Here is a 22,298-nt window from a genome sequence, read left to right as displayed (position 1 = left end):
TAGATGGGAGGCCACGCCCCTCGCTGCTGGACCTGGGGAGGGAGGCGGGGCCGCGCCCCTGGGGCCGTGTGGGGCAAATCCCGTTCCCGCGGGCTGCCGGGGCTGGGGCAGAGTTCCAGGCCCACAGTCCCAGTCCGTGTCGCGCGGTTCTCCAGAGCCCCGCGGTTGGCACTGGGAGCGGGCCTTACGCGCTCGCGTTGCCCCTGGGCGGGCCGGGCCCCCGGGCCCCCGGGCCCCCGGGCCCCGCACCGCTGGCCGCCTGAGGAGAGCTGCTGGCCGTGGTCGCCGCCAGGGTAATAAGGGAGGCCGGGCCCGGGAGGGGAAGGGCTAGGGGCCGGTGGGGACGTGAGGGAGCGTGGCTCTGTCTGCGCGCCTCGGGAAGCCCGAGCCTATAACTCGCCGCTTGACCCCGAGCCCGAGCGGCCCACGGAGCCGTGGCGGAGTCCGGCTCAGCACAGCGAGCGGCCCCTGCGCCCCGTGCAGCTTCGGCTCAGCCCGGAGCCCTGGGCCGCGCGGCGGTGGAGGCACCTGCGTGCGGGGCAGCCGGTGCCTGCTGGGGTCGGCGGTGCCAGGTGCGCGGGGCCCGGCCGCCCTCGGTGCCCTCCCCGGGTCCCGCCACCCCCATCCCCGTTCTCACCTTTGGCGGCACTCATCCACCCGCCGAGTTTCCAAACACACGACGCCCTCCCGCCCCGGATCTATGTGCCACCTTCTGCAAGTTCGCTACAAAGTGCCACAAAACAGGACTCGGAAGGAAGCTTTTACGTAATTAAATGCTCAAGCTGCGTTTTGTCCGAGGTGTTTAAGTCAGCGTTGTGTTTTTCCCTCGTGGGTTTGTTGTGTCAAGTGCCTTTTCCCTCAAAACTTGATCAGAATTTGTGACAGCGCCTTCCTAGTATAGAGTGGCACACTGTAGGCGCTTAGTAAATATTTTTTGAAAGCGTAAGTCAGAATGCTAAGTTTGGAAAATTCTACCAAGTTGTGTGTCGCTATAATTTTTAAGATTTTATGAGTTTCCAAGATCACTTTGAAAATTACAGTAATTTTAAAGCTCCACAAAGAGAGTTAAATCGGCTTTTTGGGTTTTGTTTTTGTTTTTGTTTTTGCGTTCTCTGTAACAGTGGTCTCTGTTGGATTCTTAAATTAACTCAAAACCTGAGTTCTGTCATTTAGATGCGGCTTCTGATTTTCACAGAAAGTGTTAACCTTTCAGATTAAAGGCTTCAGAGGAACCATTCTATTAAGGAACAAATTTAAATGATTTATAAAGCTTTATCCTAACTAGCTTTTTAGATACTAGTGTAAAAGGCCACACTGATGTACTTGTGAATACATTTAGAAATACAGTCTCAAGTATGATTTTTAAAAAGGGATTTATATTCATACCTAGTGAAAGAGCATGCAGGAGAGAATTATGACAGCAAATATATCTTGCGGGGAACCTCTCCCCCCCTTACTAGGGGCAGCTGCTGCCTTGACCTCAAAATGTCTTATAAAATTATCTCTTAATAGTCTGTCCCATCTAAAGCAAATCCTCTGGGATTAAACCAGGCACAGGGACAACCCCTTTAGTACTAACAGTTCTCACAGATTGTGTCAGTTTCTTATGAGTTTTTCTGAAAAATAGATGATATAATGTAGTCTAAAATTTTTCTGTTAAGAAAGAACTTATATTACACGGAAAAAAGCAAGAAACAAAATCCTAAGAACAGGGAAACTCAGTTAATCACGACATCCCTAATCTTACTGCCTGTGGGAACGTATACTACAGGAGCCTTGTCTGCCCTGATCACCAGTGAGTGTTCCTGGTGCCCGGCACAGTGCCTGCCTGACCCACGGCACCCATGCATTAAACACTAGTAGAATGAATACTTGGCTGTTTTGGATAAAAAGTATAATGACTTTCTACAGGCGTATGGTTTCTTTATTTACTTAGATATTTCTTTAGATTACTAGAAGTCTGTAGTCCTTGTGTCAAAGAATAGCTGCCCAAATAGCAGTGGGTTTATGGCAATTAGACCTTCAAGGAATTTGTACGTGAATCTAAGTTGTTTTACTTTTGTTTTTTATAGTAGGATATTTCTGAGTCTTGAAGATAAAGTAGAAATCTTTGGAATAGATGGATTTTTGTCACTCTCTGTGAACTAAAGCGGTTCAATGTCTCTTTTGGTAAGTGTTTATAAACACAGATCTAATTTTGTGTCAACAGAGTAGTTAGATGTTAGTGCAAAGCCATAATCTGTATCTTCTATTATCATACTCTGATGGGATATTCTTATGCTCTGAGATGTTATTTTGATCTGAATGACTTTTGGTCTTTAAAAATGAGTTAAATTCTCATTGAGTTTTTGTGTCTTTAAAAAAGAGCTAAGAGCTTCTCCTGTACTTTTCTGATATACTCCTTCTATTCCTTTGTCCCATACCCACTTTTTCTCATACATTTTCTCATACATTTCTCATACATTTACTCTTCCATCCAATTAGCTATGCCTTATCCTTCAAATCTTTCAAAATCCCTTTTACAAATTTCCATCTGACTAAAGGCAAGCAAAATAGCATTAAAAGTAAGCTCCTTGACTTAACAAGACAACATTTGGATCAATGTATAGTATGATGTGTAGAAATCAACTTGGTTTTTGTTTTCATTAAGTCCATGGTATTTACTGTAGACTAAGTGGTTTTACGTCTTTAATTGTGTTTTATATAGAATATAATATGTATTTGAATACTGGAATCATTAAAGCAGTGATCTTTTAATAAGTGATGGGTGCATTTATGTGACGATTTATAATTTAGAAATATTTTCATATATTATCTCTCTTTCAGTCTTTAAAATTGTAATGATTGGCAGGGCAGGTGGGTATAATCCTCATTTGGAGTTTAGCCCACGATTGCAAAGAATTAGAGCAAGGGCTCAAACTCGTATCTGCCAGTCTACTCCATCACTTGCCAAGTCTGAGAGGCAGAACTATGAAGTTAGGAGACTGTATTGTTAGTTATTTGGAAAATATAGAATGCATGTACTTTATGTTGAAAGTAGTTTTTCTACTTAAAAGGAGAGCTTTTTATATCTGGAAAATACATTGAGGTGAAATATCTACCTCAATTTCTAAAGCAGGGATCAACAAACTTTTTCTGTAATGAGCCAAATGGTATTCGTGTGTTGTATAGTCTCTGTTAAATTACTCGTCTATTGTTGTAAAAGCAGTCATATGTAAAAGCAGACAATATGTAAGTAAATGCAAATAAATGTCTGTGTTTCTGTAAAACTTTATGCTCTAAAACAAGTGATGGGTCATTTTTGACTCATGGACCATAGTTTGCTGACCCCTGCTCTAAAGGATTACTTAATATTAAGAGTTTTATATCAATATGTACGTTGGATGAGATGTAAAAGGGCATTTGATAGATGAAGATCCTGAGATTCAAAGGTCTGTGTGGTTCCCGGGGCTTCCAAATTTGGGTGAAAGTGTATCTTATTTAATCTATTATTTCATAATTATGGATTTTGTGAAAAATAATAGAATTTGATAATGGGTCATTTATATTTGTTTAATTTGTTAGTAATTTTACTTTGTTATATTCTTCCTACAATGATGAAATATTTAGAATCCTTTGAATCAAAATATTCAAATTTTCTCCTAAATGAGACATTTGTACAATTGATATAAAGTTAATATTTTTGCTTATGAAGGATTCTTCCCCATTCAAGTTTTACCATCTGTTTGACAGCCAAGAAATGATGTTTTCAAAGGTGCAGCAGTTAACACAATTCCAGACCCCTAGAAAGGAAGCAGATGTTCAGCATAAACCATGTTATTTGCACAGTTTAGGCACTGTGATCCGTTCTTATTAGGGAATGGTGGGAACCCCCCCAAAATCTGAGTTCCTAGATACCAGCCAGGGGTCAACCTTGCAATCAGGCCTTTCCAAGGAGAGCTGTTTTAGGCTACTATGTCAACTCTTTTCCACACAATGGTATCCGTGATTATTGTGAAAGATTCAGGGTAAGTGTTGCCAAATATATATAAATACCAAGTGTAATATACAGGTGGTTTTTTGATTTGAACAATAGTAATAAGTATCTTCAAAAACTATTTTGTTGTAAATTTTATTCACCCTACACAAACCAATAGAAACTTTACAAAGGAAATAATTCTATAGCTATCTTGATACTGTTTAGCTTCTGTTCCTCAGGGGCGAGTTTTACATAAAACAGTAAAATAATTGTGGTGAGATTAATAAGTTATACAGACCATAGGAATTTAATCAGTAATTTAGGCCAACTGGGAAAATGACTAGTTTGATTAGTGAGAAAGTCTGGTATATTTTAAAAGAAAGGAAGTTTGATTACTTTAACTGCAAAGTGTTAAGTAGACATAGATGGACTTATTTTAAAGACTCATTTGATATTATACTTTAATGTTCATATAAGAATGAATGTTCATGAGGTGCTTGAAAATCACTAAAAGTCTCTTTCATATAATTTGTTTATACTTTTCTTTTGACATAACCTTCCTAAATAGGATAACATCAGCTTTACCCCACTAACATATGTAGGTGTTACATTTCTTTATTGACAATATGTGATAATAGAACCACGGGTTAAAATTCAAGAAAATGTGAATTATGATAGTGACACCAAGCCTCTTAGTTTGCTCTGAGTTGGTTAGAGATGTTTATCACCTTATGAAACAAAATTGGTTCCAAATATACTCAATGTGTGTTTTCATGTGGATAAACATGGTTCCTACACTTAAGGAAAAAAACAAAACAAAACTGAGGATCAAGATAAAAATGATATATAATGATATAACAGAATAATCTTTAGCTAAATATTCAGAAGAAAACTATAAAGATGATGAAAGGATTAAAAATTAACACCACCAGTAAAAATGAATTGATATTAATACCTCCAGAGTAGAGGGCAAGAATCGGAGATAGTGCCAAGTAAAATTAAAACATGTGTGAAATTTGTCTTCATACCTAGCTGCTTCTCCCTTCTCTCCCCTACTGTATATGAAGCCTGGCTCCAGTTCAAGTTCGTGCGTGCTGCCCTTTCTCTCTGCTCCTCAACCCAGTCAACAGACTTTTCTGTATTCACATGCCACCCTTACTTATCTTGTGACTTATTTTTTCACTTATTTAATATATTTCTGAATTTACAGGATTGTTTCTGCACTTCACGAACACAAGTTGAATCACTCAGACCTGAAAAACAGTCTGAAACCAGTACCCATCAAAATTTGGTAAGAAAATGGTTGAGTACAATTAATACTCCTCCTTTGCCTTCTGTAATACCATTTTGCAGAATATAATTCCTGGTTCTCCTATATCTCTTTTTCTCAGTTCATTCTGTGCTCTAGCCTTCCTGACAGCTTATTACTTTAAAAATGTTTTAAATTGTTACATACTCTTCTTTCTCTCTCATATGTGTTCTTTAAATCTGAGTTTAAGACTACCTGTTCTAAAGAAATCAAATTGATTTATTTAGATTTCTTTCTTCATTGGGATTATTTCCAATGGTAGAATTTCTTTTTATAGCCTTTCATCCCTTTTGCAGAATATTCACCTTTATTCACCTTTAGTCTTGAGCTTATAATTTTATTTTTTCTGCTCTCTTAAAAGTTTAGGGAACATGTAGAATCAAGGATGTGAAAAGTAGTTAGCAGTATTCCTAGTACATAGTAATGCCATTTCTAACTCCCTTCTTGCTCTCTTTACCTTGGAGGCAGTAACAAGATTCCTACCACCTGCTGATGACTGTAAAGGCTCCTAAGTGTCTTGTGGAGTACTGGTGTCCTTTTGGAGATCCCCATGGCTATCATATGACACCAGTTGTGTTGGCCTTTCTTTCTCCTGTGTGCATGTTATATCACTGCCACTGGGACCTGGTGCAAACCTCGGACTCTGATTGCGCTGTAATACCTGGTGAAACCCCATAGTGGTACATGGTCATTAACTCAGGAAATCTGTACCCTATCCTGTTCTCCCATCTCTTAAAGTTTATTTTTCTTTCTGACCTCCGTTTCAATTCATCTCATCTTGTGAAAAACTTCTTCAGCTTCTTTTAGTAGGCTACAGTGTGGAAATTGTTCTTTGATTGTTAACACCTCCACTAGCTGAGCACTTGCAATTTGTAATGGTTATAACTGGTGACCACCTGAAGCAACCACATGCATAGAATATGCCTCACAGGTCCCTGTGTCTCTTCCCTTTATATATTTACTAGATACCCTAAAGAGTCAGCAGTCATTCTTAGCAACTCTTAACAATGCTTACTGGAAATTGTGCTGAAAAGTATGCTTTGCTACATGTAATTCTGCTTTTCCTGTCCTTTCCCCCTTCACAGGCTGATAGCTTTCTAACTAGCATCATTTATTAGCCACTGTAAACACTTTTTGGATCTTAAAACAGTCTCATAAGCCACTTTTCACTGCTTTCCTACTGAGCCCTTGTGTGTTTGAAGAGACAATATCAGTATATACTACTGGAGTAGGGAACCAAATTGGGCACCAAAGAAGTTTACACCTATTTTCTTTTTATATTTTAAAAACAATGCAGGTTGATGACCCAGCCCTTTCCTTGTTGCGTCCATCCACTGGAGCCAGTGAAGTGATCTGTTCCACGAACGTTTCTCACTATGAACTCCAAGTGGAAATAGGTAATAACACCAGGTCTTACATAATTGACCCATCATTGTTAGAAGTGAAATTGATGACAAAAAGATTATTTTGTAAGGAGGTCTTTTTCTGTTTCTACCCACAGCAAAAAACTAGATGTTAATTGTGTCAGTCAAGTGGAGCTATTAATTTTACGTCTGTCCCAAAACAGTAACCCAGATTTTTTCAAGATTATTTTCTAGAATTTTTACTTTTTTCACTGAAGTACTTATAGAGGAGGAAGACATTAAACAATCTAAATATTTATTATTTATATCTTTATTGTGGGAAACGTCTGATCATTTGTCTGAATTAAATCAAATCATATGAATCTTTTCAGTCACAGTCCTTTAACAAGATTACTTTCTTTTAACTTAAAAATTTATCTGAAATCCCATTTGTAGTAGAAACTTTTTTCAGTTGTTTGGAACAGGCTGAGTTATTGTTTATAGCTTTATATATGTGTAACATTTGCTCTGAATATTCAGAAACATCTGAAAAAATGTGACAATGAATATATGTATGTTCATGTATAACTGAAAAATTGTGCTCTACACTGGAATTTGACACAACATTGTAAAATGACTATAACTCAATAAAAAAATATTTAAAAAAAAAAAGAAACATCTGTGAAATGCTACAAACAGATACTATGTTAGGTGCTAGGGATATAAAGTCATGTAAGACACTTGAGGAGTTCCCATCCTCTCTGGGAATATGAACATGGAAGACAGCTTTGTTTTATGCCCTGGAAAGTAGTGTAGTAGATGTGCGCTAAGCACTGTGGGAACTGAGCAGATGGAACATCCAGCTGTATATCTTGACTCTTCTGGGAGTCAAAGAAGATAGAAGATAGCAGAAAGGGGCTCGATCCTGAAGAATGAAAAAAAGTTGGCTAAATATTCTAGTCAGGGTTTTGTTACAAACAATAGAAAACAATCCTGACTACTTAAACAAAAAAGGCATTTTTTGGGAACAATTTTGCTAATTCACAGAATCATTGGTGAAAGAAATAGGCTTGGAAGAAACCTAGAGAAACTATGTGACTAGGACCATAGCCAGGGCCACAGCGTAAGAGGAGCCTGGTTAGTGTTCTACCTAGTAGGGTACTTTTACCACCAGACACTGAACCCCACTGGTGAGTTCCAAACTTAACTGAAAGAAGTTTCTATTACAAATGGGATTTTAGGTGAGGTTTTTAAGTTTTAAGTGAATTCTGACTGCCTCTGCTTCTTTATGTAACTCACTTCATCCTCCAGTTGGCCAAGCTTAAGGTCATTGATCCTCCCTTGCCAGGATTAAGGTGACCAAAAGAGAAAAAGATTTGACCTTTTTAAAAATAGTTCTAGTAGAAAATGCCCCCAAATTGGAAAGGGCTTTCAGATGATGTCAATCCAAAAAAGTTAAAAAATAAGTAATTCAGTAGGTGACTGAGGGGGACTGTCACATAGTTGCTCTGTGCCTAGATGCAGGAACAAAGGGAGAGTAGGCCGTAGCAGGAGATAAATCTGAAATTGGCGGTCTGGAACACATTGTGAAAGGCCTCACATGGGGTGCGTAGAAGTTCAGAGTCTTATCTGTCAGCTCCTACAATGTACCACTTCATTACTCAAAAGATTTAAGGAAAGGTTTGAAATTTATCCTCTCTGTGTTAGAGAGGCATTGTGGAATAGTGATGGTGATAGTAATAGCGTTGTGTATTCTTCCATTTCACCCCTTTACCACTCCCATTTTGCAGATGAGAATACTGAGGCTCTGAGAATTTAAGTAGTAGTCACACAGCTAGTCATATGAAAGCAAACCTTTGTGACTGCAAGTACTACGCTCTCAGCTGCTGCACTGTAGTACCTTTCTTTTGTTAAAATGCTGAATTTACAAGGACAACTGACAGCAGTTCCAGGCAGCAATCTGGAAGATATAATAGATCAGTAATTTACAACCAGAAGTATCATCCTCATCACCTGAGTCTTTTTAAAAATTACAATACCCGTATCCCATCACAGACCTACTGAATCAAAACTTCTGTTGAATGGGACATATGCACAGGCTTTTGAAGTAATTTTGGTGTACGTTCTGTTTGGGAATGCAGGCCGTAGTAAGGAGGTCACTGCATCTATCCAGGAAAGAGGACAGGACTTGAGCTACGGCAGTGATGCTGACACTGGGCAGGAAGGGATGAATTTCAGATTAACTTCATTTCAACAATACAAGTGGCAGAATTTGGTGACTGTGGAGAGAGGGAGGAAACTAACCTTTATTAGGTGTCTATTAATAGGTTGCCATTCTAGGCATTTTTAATTTGAAAACTGACAACACCAAATGCTGGTGAGTATGTCAAGCAACTATTTTTATGTCACTTGTGAGAATGCAAATGATTCAGCCATTTTCAGAAACAGCTTGGCAACTTCTTATAAAGTTAAACAGATATGATTCAGCAGTCCCACTTACAAAGAGAAATGAAAACATATGTCTACTTAAAGGCTGCTTTAGGCAATTTTATTGGTAGTCACCAAAAACTGAAAACAACCCAAGTATATATCAACTTATGAATGGATAATAAATTGTGGTATATCTGTATGATAGATTATTACTCTTCAGTAGAAAGACAGTAACTACTGAAACGTGGATAAATCTCAGAAGCATTATCTCACACCAGTCAGAATGGCCGTCATTCAAAAATCCACAAATGACAAATGCTGGAGAGGCTGTGGAGAAAAGGGAACCCTCCTACACTGCTAGTGGGAATGCAGTTTGGTGCAGCCACTGTGGAAAACAGTATGGAGATTTCTCAAGACTAGGAATAGACTTACCGTATGACCCAGGAATCCCACTCCTGGGCTTATATCCAGAAGGAACCCTACTTCAGAATGACACCTGCACCCCAGTGTTCATAGCAGCACTATTTACAATAGCCAAGACATGGAAACAGCCTAAATGTCCATCTATGGATGACTGGATAAAGAAGATGTGGTATATTTGTACAATGGAATACTATTCAGCCATGAAAACTGACAACATAACACCATTTGCAGCAACATGGAGAATGTCCTCCTGGAGAATGTCATTCTAAGTGAAGTAAGCTCCTGGAGAATGTCATTCTAAGTGAAGTAAGCCAGAAAGAGAAAGAAAAATACCATATGAGATCTCTCATATGTGGAATCTAAAAAAAACAAAAAACAAAAAACAAAAAGGAATACAATGGAATACTACTCAGCCATAAAAACCAACAACATAATGCCATTTGCAGCAACATGGATGTCCCTGGAGAATGTCATTCTAAGTGAAGTAAGCCAGAAAGAGAAAGAAAAATACCATATGAGATCGCTAATATGTGGAATCTAAAAAACAAACAAATAAACAAAGCATAAATACAAAACAGAAATAGACTCATAGACATAGAATACAAACTTGTGGTTGCCAAGGGGGCAGAGGGTGGGAAGGGATAGACTGGGATTCAAAATTGTAGAATAGGTAAACAAGATTATACTGTATAGCACAGGGAAATTTATACAAGATCTTATGGTAGCTCACAGAGAAAAAAATGTGACAATGAATATATATATGTTCATGTATAACTGAAAAATTGTGCTCTACACTGGAATTTGACACAATATTGTAAAATGATTATAAATCAATAAAAATGTTAAAAAAAAATCTCAGAAGCATTATACTAAGTGAAAGAAAACAGGCACAAAATACTTATCTTCCTTATGGTACCATTTACATGACAGACAAAAATCACATTAGTGGTTGCCAGGGACTGGGAGTAGGGGATTGCTGAGTAACATCCCATTGTTTGAATGTATCACAATTTTTTATCACGTCACGATATTAACCATTATAATAGATGTGTAATGGTATATTGTTGTGGTTTTAATTTGCATTCTATTTTGAGCAGCTTTTCATGTGCTTATTGGCTTCTTTGTGGATTTCCTATTTAATCTGCCTGTTTTTTAATTGGGCTGTTTGTCATTTATTACAGATTTGTAAGAGTTCTTTATATAGTACTCTGGATATAAGTCTTGTCAGATAGAAGTATTGTTAATACTTTCAATCAGTGGCTTGCCTTTTCATTTTCTTAATAGTGTTTTCTTGAGCAGAAATTTTTAATTTTGATGAAGTCCAGATTATCAGGTTTTTTTTCTTTGATTGCTAACACAAGTTTTATATCTGATTATAGGAAGAGGATTTGACAATTTGACTTCTGTCCATCTTGCACGGCATACTCCTACAGGAACCCTGGTCACTATAAAAATTACAAATCTGGAAGACTGCACTGAAGAACGCCTGAAAGCTTTACAGGTAACAATTTTAAAAAAAAGATACACTTAATGTAATGTCTATTTAAGGACATTACATCTGTAAGGATTTTTTTCCCCAAAATTAATATATTCTGTTAGAGAAAGGTGAATTTCTTTCTTCTAATAAACACACAATTGCAGAATTGGAAAGAATCCTTGGAAGCCAGATCCATGAAAGAACAAATATATTCAGACTTTGGTAACTACTGTAAGTTGTTTCAAATGCATATCATATTAGAACTCTGGTCTGGAATTTGTAATACCCCTAGTCAGTGCAGTCACAAGTAGTTATTAGGGAAATAGAAAAAGTAGAAACGGTTTCCTTTTCATCTAGTTAGGTAAAATTAGCTTCTGAGTTGATAAATTTTAACAGATTGCATTTCAGGAATATTATAATGCCATTTTCATTGTCACTAATCATTTTTGATACAAAGAGGGTAAGGATTTTATTTTGGTATTATCCCAGTTTTTAAAATATTTATATGTGCACATGTATTTTGCACAGAAAAACATTGGAAGAAATTACACTGAAATGTTAACAGTGATTCTCTCTGTGATTTAGTGTTAGGAGTGACTTTTATCTTCATATTTTAATGTATTTTTAAAATGTTTCATAAGAACATAGTATAGTTATTAAAAAAGCATGACCTCTGGAGTCAGATTTTCTAAGTTCACATCCTACTTTCACTTCTTTTATTAATTATGTGCTCTTGGATAAGTTTCCTGACACTTAGAAATGTTCTCTTCTGTAAACTGGAATAATTATAATATCACATACTTGGTGTAACAGTTGTGAGATTTAAAGAGATGGCGGCACTAAGAACAGTGCTTAGTACTAACAAGCTCCATTGAGTGTTAGTTGTAGCTACTGCTGTTACCTTCATCATGAGGAAAAAAGGTTGTGTTTAAATGTTGTTCTTGTTTGTCTATCCCAGAAAGCAGTGATTCTATCCCACTTTTTCCGGCATCCCAATATTACAACTTACTGGGCTGTTTTCACTGTTGGCAGTTGGCTTTGGGTTATTTCTCCATTTATGGCCTATGGTAAGAAAACTCATTTTAGGTAAAATAACTCATGGTTTAGTCTGGATGCTATAATTATGAGTGTGATATTAGATTTATGATTCACTACTTTTAATTTATAAACTGGATGGCCAGCTCTAGATTTCATGATGCATTTCTATATCTGGTTTATGTTGAATTTTAGTTTTGGGGAAAAAAAGTAGAATGGGCCTGATGATCAGTGAAACCGCCACTGATTGCTTCTCCTTGAAGTCCATGCCTTTGAACAAGCTGTCTTTTCCCTTCAGTTTCTTTCTTCTCTGTTAATGGAGAGCAACTATTACTCTTCAAAGCAGAAGTAGTTTTCCATTTGTGCACACCATGCCTATCCCCGTTTCTCTACACGGTACACTTATTTCACTGTATTGTGGACATCTGTGTGTGTACCTGTCTCCTGCACTGGACTTGAGCCTCTTGAGGGCAGGATCGTGTATGTATTTTTCATTTTGGTGTCCCCAGGTGCTTATAGAATACCTAGCACAAAGTAGTGTTCAATAGCTGTTGAATAAATATATGAATGGATTCTAGAGCTTTGATCTTTAGGATAGCTTTTGTGAATTGCCTCAGGATTTAAAATATACATATTCACACAGTATGTATTTTTTTCAGTAATATTGAAGATTGTTAATTTACTTTCGTAATCTCTAGTGTGTTGTTAGAAAGTCTTTTTAAGGATTCTTGAAGGAAAATTACCTTTGTATAGGAAAGTAGTTAGACTCTAAAATGTAAGAGGTGTGTGGTTTATGGTTGAAAAGAACATTTAAAACATGGCTAGAAGCAAAATCACTTTCAGTGTTCATTTAAGGATTTCAGGGGTTTCTTTTTAGGTTCAGCAAGTCAACTCTTGAGAACTTACTTTCCTGAAGGAATGAGTGAAACTTTAATAAGAAACATTCTCTTTGGAGCAGTGAGAGGGTTGAACTATCTGCACCAAAATGGCTGTATTCACAGGTATATACTTATTTGTATTTTATGAAATGAAAGAATTTGAGAGGAAGAAATCTTTTAGGAAGCTTTTAGGAAGGAGCAGTTGAATGTTAAAATGGAAGGATAGGAAACTCACAAATGAAAATTGAGGGATAAAGGGGCCAACAGGTACAGTAGATGCTGATGTTTTATAGTTCATTCACCGGGAATGTTCAGACCACCTCCTGTGTGCCAGGTGTGTGCTCAGTGCTGGGGCGGAGAGCCTGCCCTCATGGAGCTCAAGCCTCAATAATGAGGGATACAGAAACCTGTCTGCTTGCGGTATAAACTAGGTAGTGGAATCCGAGTTAGCACTTGTGGTTTTTTTCTTTTTTCTTTTTTTCCTTAAGCAAATAAAGATCTTCTTTATCTGCTTTTCAGCTTTATGTCATGTTTATATCATGTACAAATTGTAACTAAACCTTTCTCTGATTTCTTAAATATTTTGCAGCACCTTGAAACTATCATACTAAATATCAGTTCTCTGGTTACCAAACTGTAGATTTAGAATTAATTGGCTGAATGTTAAAAACAGTGCTGCTCTAAGAAACATTGGGACTTTGCTTTCCTTTTTAAGTTACTTTTAAATAAGCTTTTTTTTATTGTTTGTTTCAACCTCCTTAAAGCTTTTTTTCTTACTGTTTATTGTTTCTTAGCAGCATTCTGGTTACCTGAGGATTTCTAACACTGTATTCTAATTGATCAAGGTTTTATTATACTGTATCAGATTATTTTGCTATCCTGCTCTATTAGTTTCCAAATTCTGTGTTTTGGATGAAAAACAAGGCTCTTTTATAATTTATTTGACAAAGAAAATTTTTAGATTAGACATATATTGATAAATTTTGTGAATACTACAAGAGGCTGCCTTTTATTGGATGATATTGTATTTAAATTCTAACCTTATGCATCAAGTATTATTTTATAAAGAGTATTGAATTTCCAAGAGAATACATGGATTTATTCTGACCAGATTTTTATTCTTTCTTCATTGGCCAATTTCCTAGTATTTAGAATTGTTTCTTTTTGTTCTAGGAGTATTAAAGCCAGCCATATCCTCATTTCTGGTGATGGCCTAGTGACCCTCTCTGGCCTGTCCCATCTGCATAGTTTGGTTAAGCATGGACAGAGGCATAGGGCTGTGTATGATTTCCCACAGTTCAGCACATCAGTTCAGCCGTGGCTGAGTCCCGAACTACTGAGACAGGTCAGGTGTGGCCATTGCATTGGGTTGTCTGTGCGTCTTGAGTGTCTTCTGAGCTTGACTAAAGGACAGTTGTGTCCTTATATTTGGACTGATGAAAGGCCTACTGCAAGACTTTTTAATTCTTTCTTGTTAGGAACTTTTAAATGTATACCATATATTAGGTATATCTTGATTTCTCATGAGTCTTTTTCATTATTATTCACCATCCTTTATCAAAAAGCACATGTATATAGCTTTTTAAGTTATTTACACTAAAGGACTTCAAATTAATTGTTCTGCAGGATTTACATGGATATAATGTAAAGTCAGATATTTACAGTGTTGGGATTACAGCATGTGAATTGGCCAGTGGGCAGGTACCTTTCCAGGACATGCACAGGACTCAGGTAAATGCTGCTAAAATCTCTGAACTTTTCCCTTCATGAGATCCCTACATTCTAGAAAATTTCTTTTAAACATCTTTGCTGTAGACTCCTAGGATCCTACTGTTGTTGTTTTGAAGGGTCTGAAGGAAATTTTTCTTTCTTTTAGATGTTGTTACAGAAACTGAAAGGTCCTCCTTATAGTCCTTTGGATATCAGTATTTTCCCTCAATCAGAGTCTAGAATGAAAAATTCCCGATCAGGTGTAGACTCTGGGATTGGAGAAAGTGTACACATCTCCAGTGGAGCTCGCACAGTAAATAGTGACAGATTGCAAACGCCATCCTCAAGGACGTTCTCTCCTGCCTTCCTCAGCTTGGTTCAGCTCTGTTTGCAGCAAGATCCTGAGAAAAGGTAATACTGGTCTCTTCTAAAGCATAAATTATCTGTGTTTTGTATTGTATGGAAGTTTTGTGGTATTTCCTTCCTGCCAAATTCAAATCTTTTATCAGTCTTTTCATCAAAATACTATAGTCTAACCCAGAAAACATCAGTGCTAAAATCAAATAGAGGCAGTGAGCACGTGGGGAGGATACAGGATATGAAGCCGGAAGACATGGGCTTTCGTCTCCACGGTATCGTTTCCTAACCAAATCACCTTGTCAAGATCAGTTAATCTTTCTGGACATTAATTACTCCATTTGTCTAAGGCACTTTAGACACTTCCAGGCAGTACAAGAGTGTTAGTTGCTGCTATTACAATAATTATTATCATAGATAACTATTAGTGTTGGTATTTTGGAAATAAGGTTTGTGTCTTTTTAATCTTTTTTTAGCCCCTTAATGCCTATAAAAGTGCCTAATAAATGTAAAGTCCTAGACTAATTGAAGGATATCACTAGAATTAATTCTTTCCATTAGTCAAGGTTGAAGCTAAGAACTGGGCTTCCTGACATAACATTCTTTTTCCTTTTAATTTTTGTGTATTGAGTTTTATAACTCTAAACCTATATAAGTTCTAATATATTTTTATACCAGAAAGGTCTATGTTCTAATTTTTGATAATTTTTTCAAAAAAATTTCAGGCCATCAGCAAGCAGTTTATTGTCCCATGTTTTCTTCAAACAGGTGAGCTGATCTATCTTCTGGTGTCTATAGATATTTTTTAATACTATTTAGAAGTATGTCATTTCATTGGCTTAATGGGACAGTTTGGTTACCAAGATCCTTAATATTAACTTTCTTACAAGGTAAAATTAAAAGATGTTTTTTGTAGTTCAATTATAGATATTCTAAACTATTTCCATTCTGCAAGACAAGATGAGTAAAAACAGAATATCATCAGGTGTTACTGTATCCTCAGTTTATATTTTGATTAATTTAGAGACATTTTATTCTTCTATGTTGGCTGGAAGTGGTGAAAGGGCAAAATAATTCTGATAAAATCAGTTTATTTGGCTGTTAACTCTTGTTTTCAGATGACCGGAATCAAAGGCATTTTTAAATGAAAATACCTAAAAACAACTTAAACACTTTTAAGATGATTTCTTTAAAAGTTGTTTATTGCTAACAAAACTAATGCATTGAATTTGTGTACCAACAGCCTTATTTTAAGTTTCTTTAACAGATGAAAGAAGAAAGCCAGAGTTCAATACTTTCACTGTTGCCTCCTGCTTGTCACAAGCCATCAATAGCACTGTCTCCAGCATCACCTTGGACTGAGCCAGAATGTGATTTTCCTGATGAAAAAGACTCAAACTGGGAATTCTAGGGCTGCCTAATCCTTTTATGTCCTATATACTTGACACTTTCTCCCTGCTGCTTTTTCTTCTGTATTGCTAGGTACAAATACTAAGATTATACTTGAAAATACAGTTGGTGCACTGGAGAATCTATCATTTAAAACCACTCTGTTCAAAGGAGTATGAGTTTATAGCCCCTTTGTTTAGCTCAGAGTGCTATTATAACTCCAGGGAAACTTTGGAATTATTAATCTAAGTACATTTAGTGTCATCTGTTCTTAGACTTCTTTCCCCAAGCTGTGACTGACTCCTCTTCTTGATCTCTCAGTGTAATTTTTGAGCCAGTTAATTTTTCAGCATTTTGCTGCCCTCAAGGGAATGAGCCTTCAGAGGACAGTGCTTCCAATTTTTACTTCCAGATTCTCTAGCCTTTTTGATCATCTATTGTTAAACCAACAGGCTAGTTTATCCTGGCATCAGACCCTTTTGGTATAAGGGAAACTGTTTATACTTTTCCCATTTTCTTCTGTTAATACTTACGGTAATATCAAACTGAGCCTCACTCACATTAAATGATTCACTTGAAATACATACAGAAGTTGTAATTTGCTTTTTTAAAAAAATTTTAAGGGGTTAAAGTAACACTTTTCTACTTATGTAAATTATAGATTATAAATTCATGCACCCCGTGGGAGCTCAATAAAGATTTATTGAACTGAGTTTATACTTAATAATTTTCTTTGTGTGGTTTAACAAAGCTAAAAGCTAGATTCTAATTTGTTTTGCCAAGGAAAGCTCTTTCTCAAACAAATAGCTTTATTTCTATAACCTCATGAATGGGGACAACCTAGTATTTGATTCAGTTGGAAGCAGGAGATCTTCGGCCCTTTACATGAGTATTCTTGCTGCTGTAGGGGATACAACATATAAGGACATTGAGATCTTGATGGTTTTACCTTATTAGCAAAAGAGATATGTTGTCTTAAAAAGAGTATGTTGTTTGAACTGTGATAAGTTGGGACTTATCTCAGTTAGTAGAGCTTCTTAATTTGCACACACTTATTTTAACATTACATTAAAATTATTTTGAAATGATTATTTTAAGGCTTAAAAATTAAAACCAATGAGACAAATAATATACAAATTAATACACATTTGAGACACAAACTTTTTCATATTTACTGGTCAGCCCCTTTCAAGAATGTTTGGGTTAGTCCATCAAGTAAGTCATGAAGACTTGCCGAAGTGGAGGAGAGAGAGGAGATGAATACCAGCTGAGGCCCTGCGATCACCTATCCTGGTGGGGGCTATAATTCATTCCACTACCTCCTCCTAAATTTCCCTTAGCAAGAGAGGCTCACAGGAACCATAGAGGAGATTCTCCCAAGTCTGTGTGGAGAGTCAAGATGTGTAGTGCTAAAGGAAGATTGTGGAGGCTGGGAACAGTCCCTTTAGATCTACTGTATTGGAGTTCTCCAGAGAAACATAACTAATGGATTTTTTTTTCAATTGAAGTATAGTTGATATACAGTATTGTGTTTCAGGTGTACAGCAAAGTGATTCAGTTTATATTTATATTTATATTTATATTTATATTTATATTTATATTTATATTTATATTTATATATTCTTTTCCAGATTCTTTTCCACTAATAGATTATTACAAGATATTGAATATAGTTCGCTGTGCTATACAGTAGGTCTTGTTATTTATCTATTTTATATATAGTACTATGTATCTGTTAATCCCAAACTCCTAATTTATCGCTCCCCTACTTCCTTTTTGGTAATCATAAGTTTGTTTTGTATGTCTACAAGTCTGTTTCTGTTTTGTAAATAGGTTCATTTGTATCATTTGTTTTTAGATTCCACATATAAGTGATATCATTTGATATTTGTCTTTATCTGTCTTACTTCATTTAGTATGGTAATCTCTAGGTCCAGCCATGTTGCTGAAAATGGCATAATTTCATTCCTTTTTTTTGTTTGAGTAGTATTCCATTTGTGTGTGTGTGTGTGTGTGTGTGTGTGTGTGTTTATCCAGTCATCTGTCGATGGCCATTTAGGTTGCTTCCATGTCTTGGCTGTTATAAATAGTGCTACTATGAACATTAAGGTGCATGTATTTTTTCGAATTAGAGTTTTTGTCTTTTCTGGATATATGCCTAGTAGTGGGATTGCTGGATCATATGGTAATTTTATTTTGTTTTTTTGTTAAAAAAATTTTTTTAAAAAACAGCTTTATTGAAGTATAACTGATACACAGAAAACTGTACATATATAATGTGTATATTTTGGTGAGTTTAGACATATGCAGACACCCATGATACCATCACCACAATTAAGAAAATAGACATATCCATCCCCTCCCAAAGTCTCCTTGTATCCCTTTGTGTGTATGTGTATGGTAATAACATTTAACATCAGATCTACCCTCTTAACAAATTTTGAAGTGATTTGTACAGCAGATGGGAGTTTTATAACACACAGTTTCAGTTATGCAGCTAGAATGTAAATTCTAATTTACATTCATTAGATTATGATTGAGGCTGATCATATCTTCAAATTTTAAAAGGCTTTGCAGTTTTTCCTCTAAATTCATGTCTTTACATAGTTTTTTTTATCATGTTGTTGATAGTTTTCCTATTGATCTGTGGGCAGTGCATATTTTAAGAAAATTAGCTTATTGGCATTATTTTTCTTCAATTTTTAAAAGTGACTTGATATTTGTATATATTGTGAAATGATCATTACAGTAAGTCTAGTTAATATCTGTCATCCTACATAGTTACAACACAGTTTTTGTTTGTTAGCCTTTTTTTTTTTGAGGTATAGTCAGTTTACTGCGTTGTGTCAGTTTCTGGTATATAGAATAATGTTTCCTTTTCATATTCTTTTCATTACAGGTTACTATAAGATATTGAATATAGTTCCCTGTGCTATATATAAGGACTTTGCGATTTATCTATTTTATATATAGTAGTTAGTATCTGCAGATCTCACACTCCCAATTTATCCCTTTACCCCCTGGTAACCATAAGTTTGTTCTCTATATCAGTGAGTCTGTTTCTGTTTTGTAAATAAGTTCATTTCTGTCTTTTTGTCTTTTTTAGATTCCACATATAAGTGATATCATATGGTATTTTCATTTCTCTTTCTGGCTTGCTTCACTTAGAATGACAATCTCCAGGTCCATCCATGTTGCTGCAAATGGCATTATTTTATTCCTTTTTATGACTGAGTAGTATTCCATGGTATATTTGTGCCACACCTTCTTTAATCCTTTCATCTGTCAGTGGATGTTTAGGTTGTTTCCATGTCTTAGCTATTGTAAATAGTATGCTCCTCAGTTTTTGGAGCAGAAGCCCCCAGTTCCAGTTCTAATCAGCGGTGTGAAGTAGGTGGGACTGGCATGCTCCCTTTGGGAAAGGAGCTGCTGTGTATTACTCCCCAGGAGCTGTCCACTGGGATGTGTGCTCCGTGATGTTGTTTGTCATCCAGTGTGCAAGCTCACAAAGTACACTGTTGTTGGCACTGCCCTCGACCCCGCCTCCATTGTGGAAATACTGGTAATCCACCCAGATTTCAGCCCACCTCTGCATATGGACAATCCACCAGTGCTTGTGTGCTCCCAGAGGAGAGCTGTGCCCACTGTGAGCATCGGAAAATAGACTGTCATGGTGAGGCCATGCCCCTCCCTTCTCATGTGCATTGACAGTGGGGCTCCTATGGCGGACCTGGGCTTCGTCCTGTGTGCACCCCCAGACCCCAGGTCCTTTGGAGTCTCCATGCAGCCCAACCAAGGCCTCTCCCTGGGTCTGTCTGCTGAAGCCCATGTTTCAGCACCCAGCCACTGCCCATACCAGCAGGTGTGGATCTCAGGCTGGGCAGTGCAGCACAGTGGCCAGTATGGTGTGTTCTGGTCTCTTTCTGTCTTGCTTGCTTCAAGCCAGCTGCTGCACTCTCCTCTGAACCTCTGAAGCTCCCAGTCTGTCTTGACTGACCTCCCAGCTAGTGAAAGGGGTTCGCAGGGTGAGGGAACATTTCCCCTTTCACAGCTCCTTCCCAGGGGCACAGGTCTTGTCCTGATTCCCTTTTTTTTTTTTTTTGTCCTACCTGGTTACTTGGTGATCATTTTTTGCAGCTTTGGTTGTATGAGACCTTTTGCTGGTGTTCTGTTTATGTTCTGTGAGAACTGTTCAATATGAGATGTATTTTTGATGTATTCATAGGAGGGGTGAACTCCATGTCCTTTTATTCCACCATCTTGAGCTCTACCCTTCAGTGGATTTTTTTATAAGGAAGTGGCTCCCACGATTATAGAGGCTGACAAGCCCCAGCTCTGCAAGATGAGTGGGCAAGCTGGAGACCCAGAATAGCCAATGGTGCAGTTCCAACCCGACAGCTGGCAGGCTGTGGACCCAGGAAGAGCTGATGTTTCAGTTCGCGTCCAGAGGCAGGAAAAAACTGATATCCCCATTTGAAGGCAGTCAAGCAGGAGGAATTCTCTCTTATTTGGGGCAGGTAGGTGGGGTGGGGAGGATCAGCCTTTTTCTTCTATTCAGTGCCACCCACATCAAGGAGGGCAATCTGCTTTATGCAGTCTACAGATTTAGATGCTAATTTCGTTCAAAAATTCCCTCACAGAAAGAGCCAGAATAATAACTGGGCATCCTGTGGCCCAGTCAAATTGACACACAAAATTAACCATCACAGACAGTAGATACTGTACGACATCCCCTCCCTGAAAGTCAATGCATTTAATTTTGCAGCATGGGCTCCTGGCATGTTGTGTCAGTTTTCTATCACTGCTGTGACAGATTACCATAAATTTGGTGACTTAAAACATTACAAGTTTATCATCTTACAGTTTTGGAGGTCAGAAATGTAAAATACACTGGCAGGGCTACGGTCCTTCTGGAGGCTCTAGGGGAGAATTTGCTGCATTTTCCAGCTTCTGGAGGCAACCTGCCTGCCTTTGCTTCACAAGCCAGCCTTTCTTCAGCTTCTGTTGCAGTGGTCACACCTCCCTCTCTGACTAACCCTTCTTGAAAAAACTTGGTAAAACTCTTGATTATATTGGGCTTATCCAGATAATCCAGGATAGTCTCTCCATCTCAAGACCCTTCATTGAATCAAAGCCGCGAAAGTTCCTTTTGCCATATAAGGTAACATAGTCACAGCTTCCTGGGATTTGGACGTGAATGTATTGGGAGGGAAGGTCATCATTGTGCCTCCCACACATGTCTAATCTCACCTTGGTGTCCGCTTTCTGAAGGATTCAAACTAGCACAGCCACCTTAGCTAAAATACCCTCCTGTGCACGTCTGCAGTACTTTCCCCCACAACACTGACACAAACAAATCTGTTATAACTGCTTCTGTGTTTATGGTCCTGACGGACTGTGGACTCCTTGAGAATATTGTCTTATTCGTGAGTATATTCCTGGTATGCAGCAAAGTGTTTGGCATATTATAGACATTTAATAAATATTTAAGGAATTCTTCCTTGAATAAAGGGCATGGGTTTTTTGCTTTTGTTCCTTTTTAAAAAGCCTTTTGAAAAAATTTGAGAGATTTCTATAGTAGGAATATTGCCATTAAAAGTTTAATGAGGCAAAGTGACTTGAGATTTTCCATCCAGTAGATATTTCCTCCTTTACTGCAAGCCAGATCAGTGTTTTTCCACATAAATACTGTTGATCAGATTGCCTGTTAGCTCTCAAATCCATTTCTCCACTCTTCCCCTGCTCTGCTTCACGGGGAACTACATTTTCTATGCCCCCTCACTTTTTGGTCTCCAGAGAGGCAACAGCAGGAGATCAGAAGGCAGGAAGAGAGAGAAGAAACAGTTATTTCTCACCCTTTGACCCACTCCCCCATTTCTTGCGGTGTCTCTCTGAGTGGCTGTGTCTTCTTTGTCTTCTGGCTTTAGGACTCTGGTCATGCCCCTTCCTGCTGTCCCTTCTGTCTGAGGGGTGGTATCAATTTGTGCTC

The 22,298-nt window shown here is 37.6% G+C and overlaps 2 protein-coding genes across 9 annotated transcripts in view; one reads left to right on the top strand and one right to left on the bottom strand.

Annotated features, from left to right (window-relative positions):
- TRAK2 (trafficking kinesin protein 2) overlaps positions 1 to 735 on the bottom strand; it is a 55,575-nt gene extending 54,840 nt beyond the window's left edge. For 4 of the 6 annotated variants that reach the window (XM_072961465.1, XM_015240036.3, XM_072961464.1 and 1 more), the window contains exon 1: positions 638 to 709. The gene's annotated coding sequence lies outside the window, so the exon portion shown is untranslated. Of the gene's footprint in view, positions 1 to 637 lie in introns of all 6 variants that reach the window. The other 2 variants (XM_072961466.1, XM_006205182.4) reach the window with 2 other exon arrangements.
- Positions 12 to 17,021, top strand: STRADB (STE20 related adaptor beta). Of its 3 annotated transcripts, none has more exons than XM_072961468.1 (12): positions 12 to 293; positions 2,073 to 2,169; positions 5,169 to 5,249; positions 6,565 to 6,664; positions 10,843 to 10,964; positions 11,899 to 12,007; positions 12,853 to 12,976; positions 14,027 to 14,198; positions 14,480 to 14,584; positions 14,730 to 14,974; positions 15,646 to 15,688; positions 16,188 to 17,021. In XM_072961468.1, the coding sequence occupies exons 2-12, from the start codon at positions 2,158 to 2,160 to the stop codon at positions 16,329 to 16,331; spliced, it is 1,257 nt and encodes a 418-aa protein (XP_072817569.1). In that variant the 5' UTR covers positions 12 to 293; positions 2,073 to 2,157; the 3' UTR covers positions 16,332 to 17,021. The 3 variants fall into 3 exon arrangements, with proteins under 3 accessions (XP_072817569.1, XP_072817571.1, XP_072817570.1); XM_072961470.1 differs by having other exon boundaries at positions 30 to 293; positions 16,164 to 17,021; XM_072961469.1 differs by having other exon boundaries at positions 31 to 293; positions 2,076 to 2,169.
- Positions 17,022 to 22,298: the final 5,277 nt, after the last annotated feature.

Source organism: Vicugna pacos, chromosome 5, assembly GCF_048564905.1.
Source record: "Vicugna pacos chromosome 5, VicPac4, whole genome shotgun sequence".
NCBI classification, from domain to species: domain Eukaryota; kingdom Metazoa; phylum Chordata; class Mammalia; order Artiodactyla; family Camelidae; genus Vicugna; species Vicugna pacos.
The sequence above is the reverse complement of the archived record's forward strand: the minus strand, read 5'-3'. Positions and strand labels throughout refer to the sequence as shown.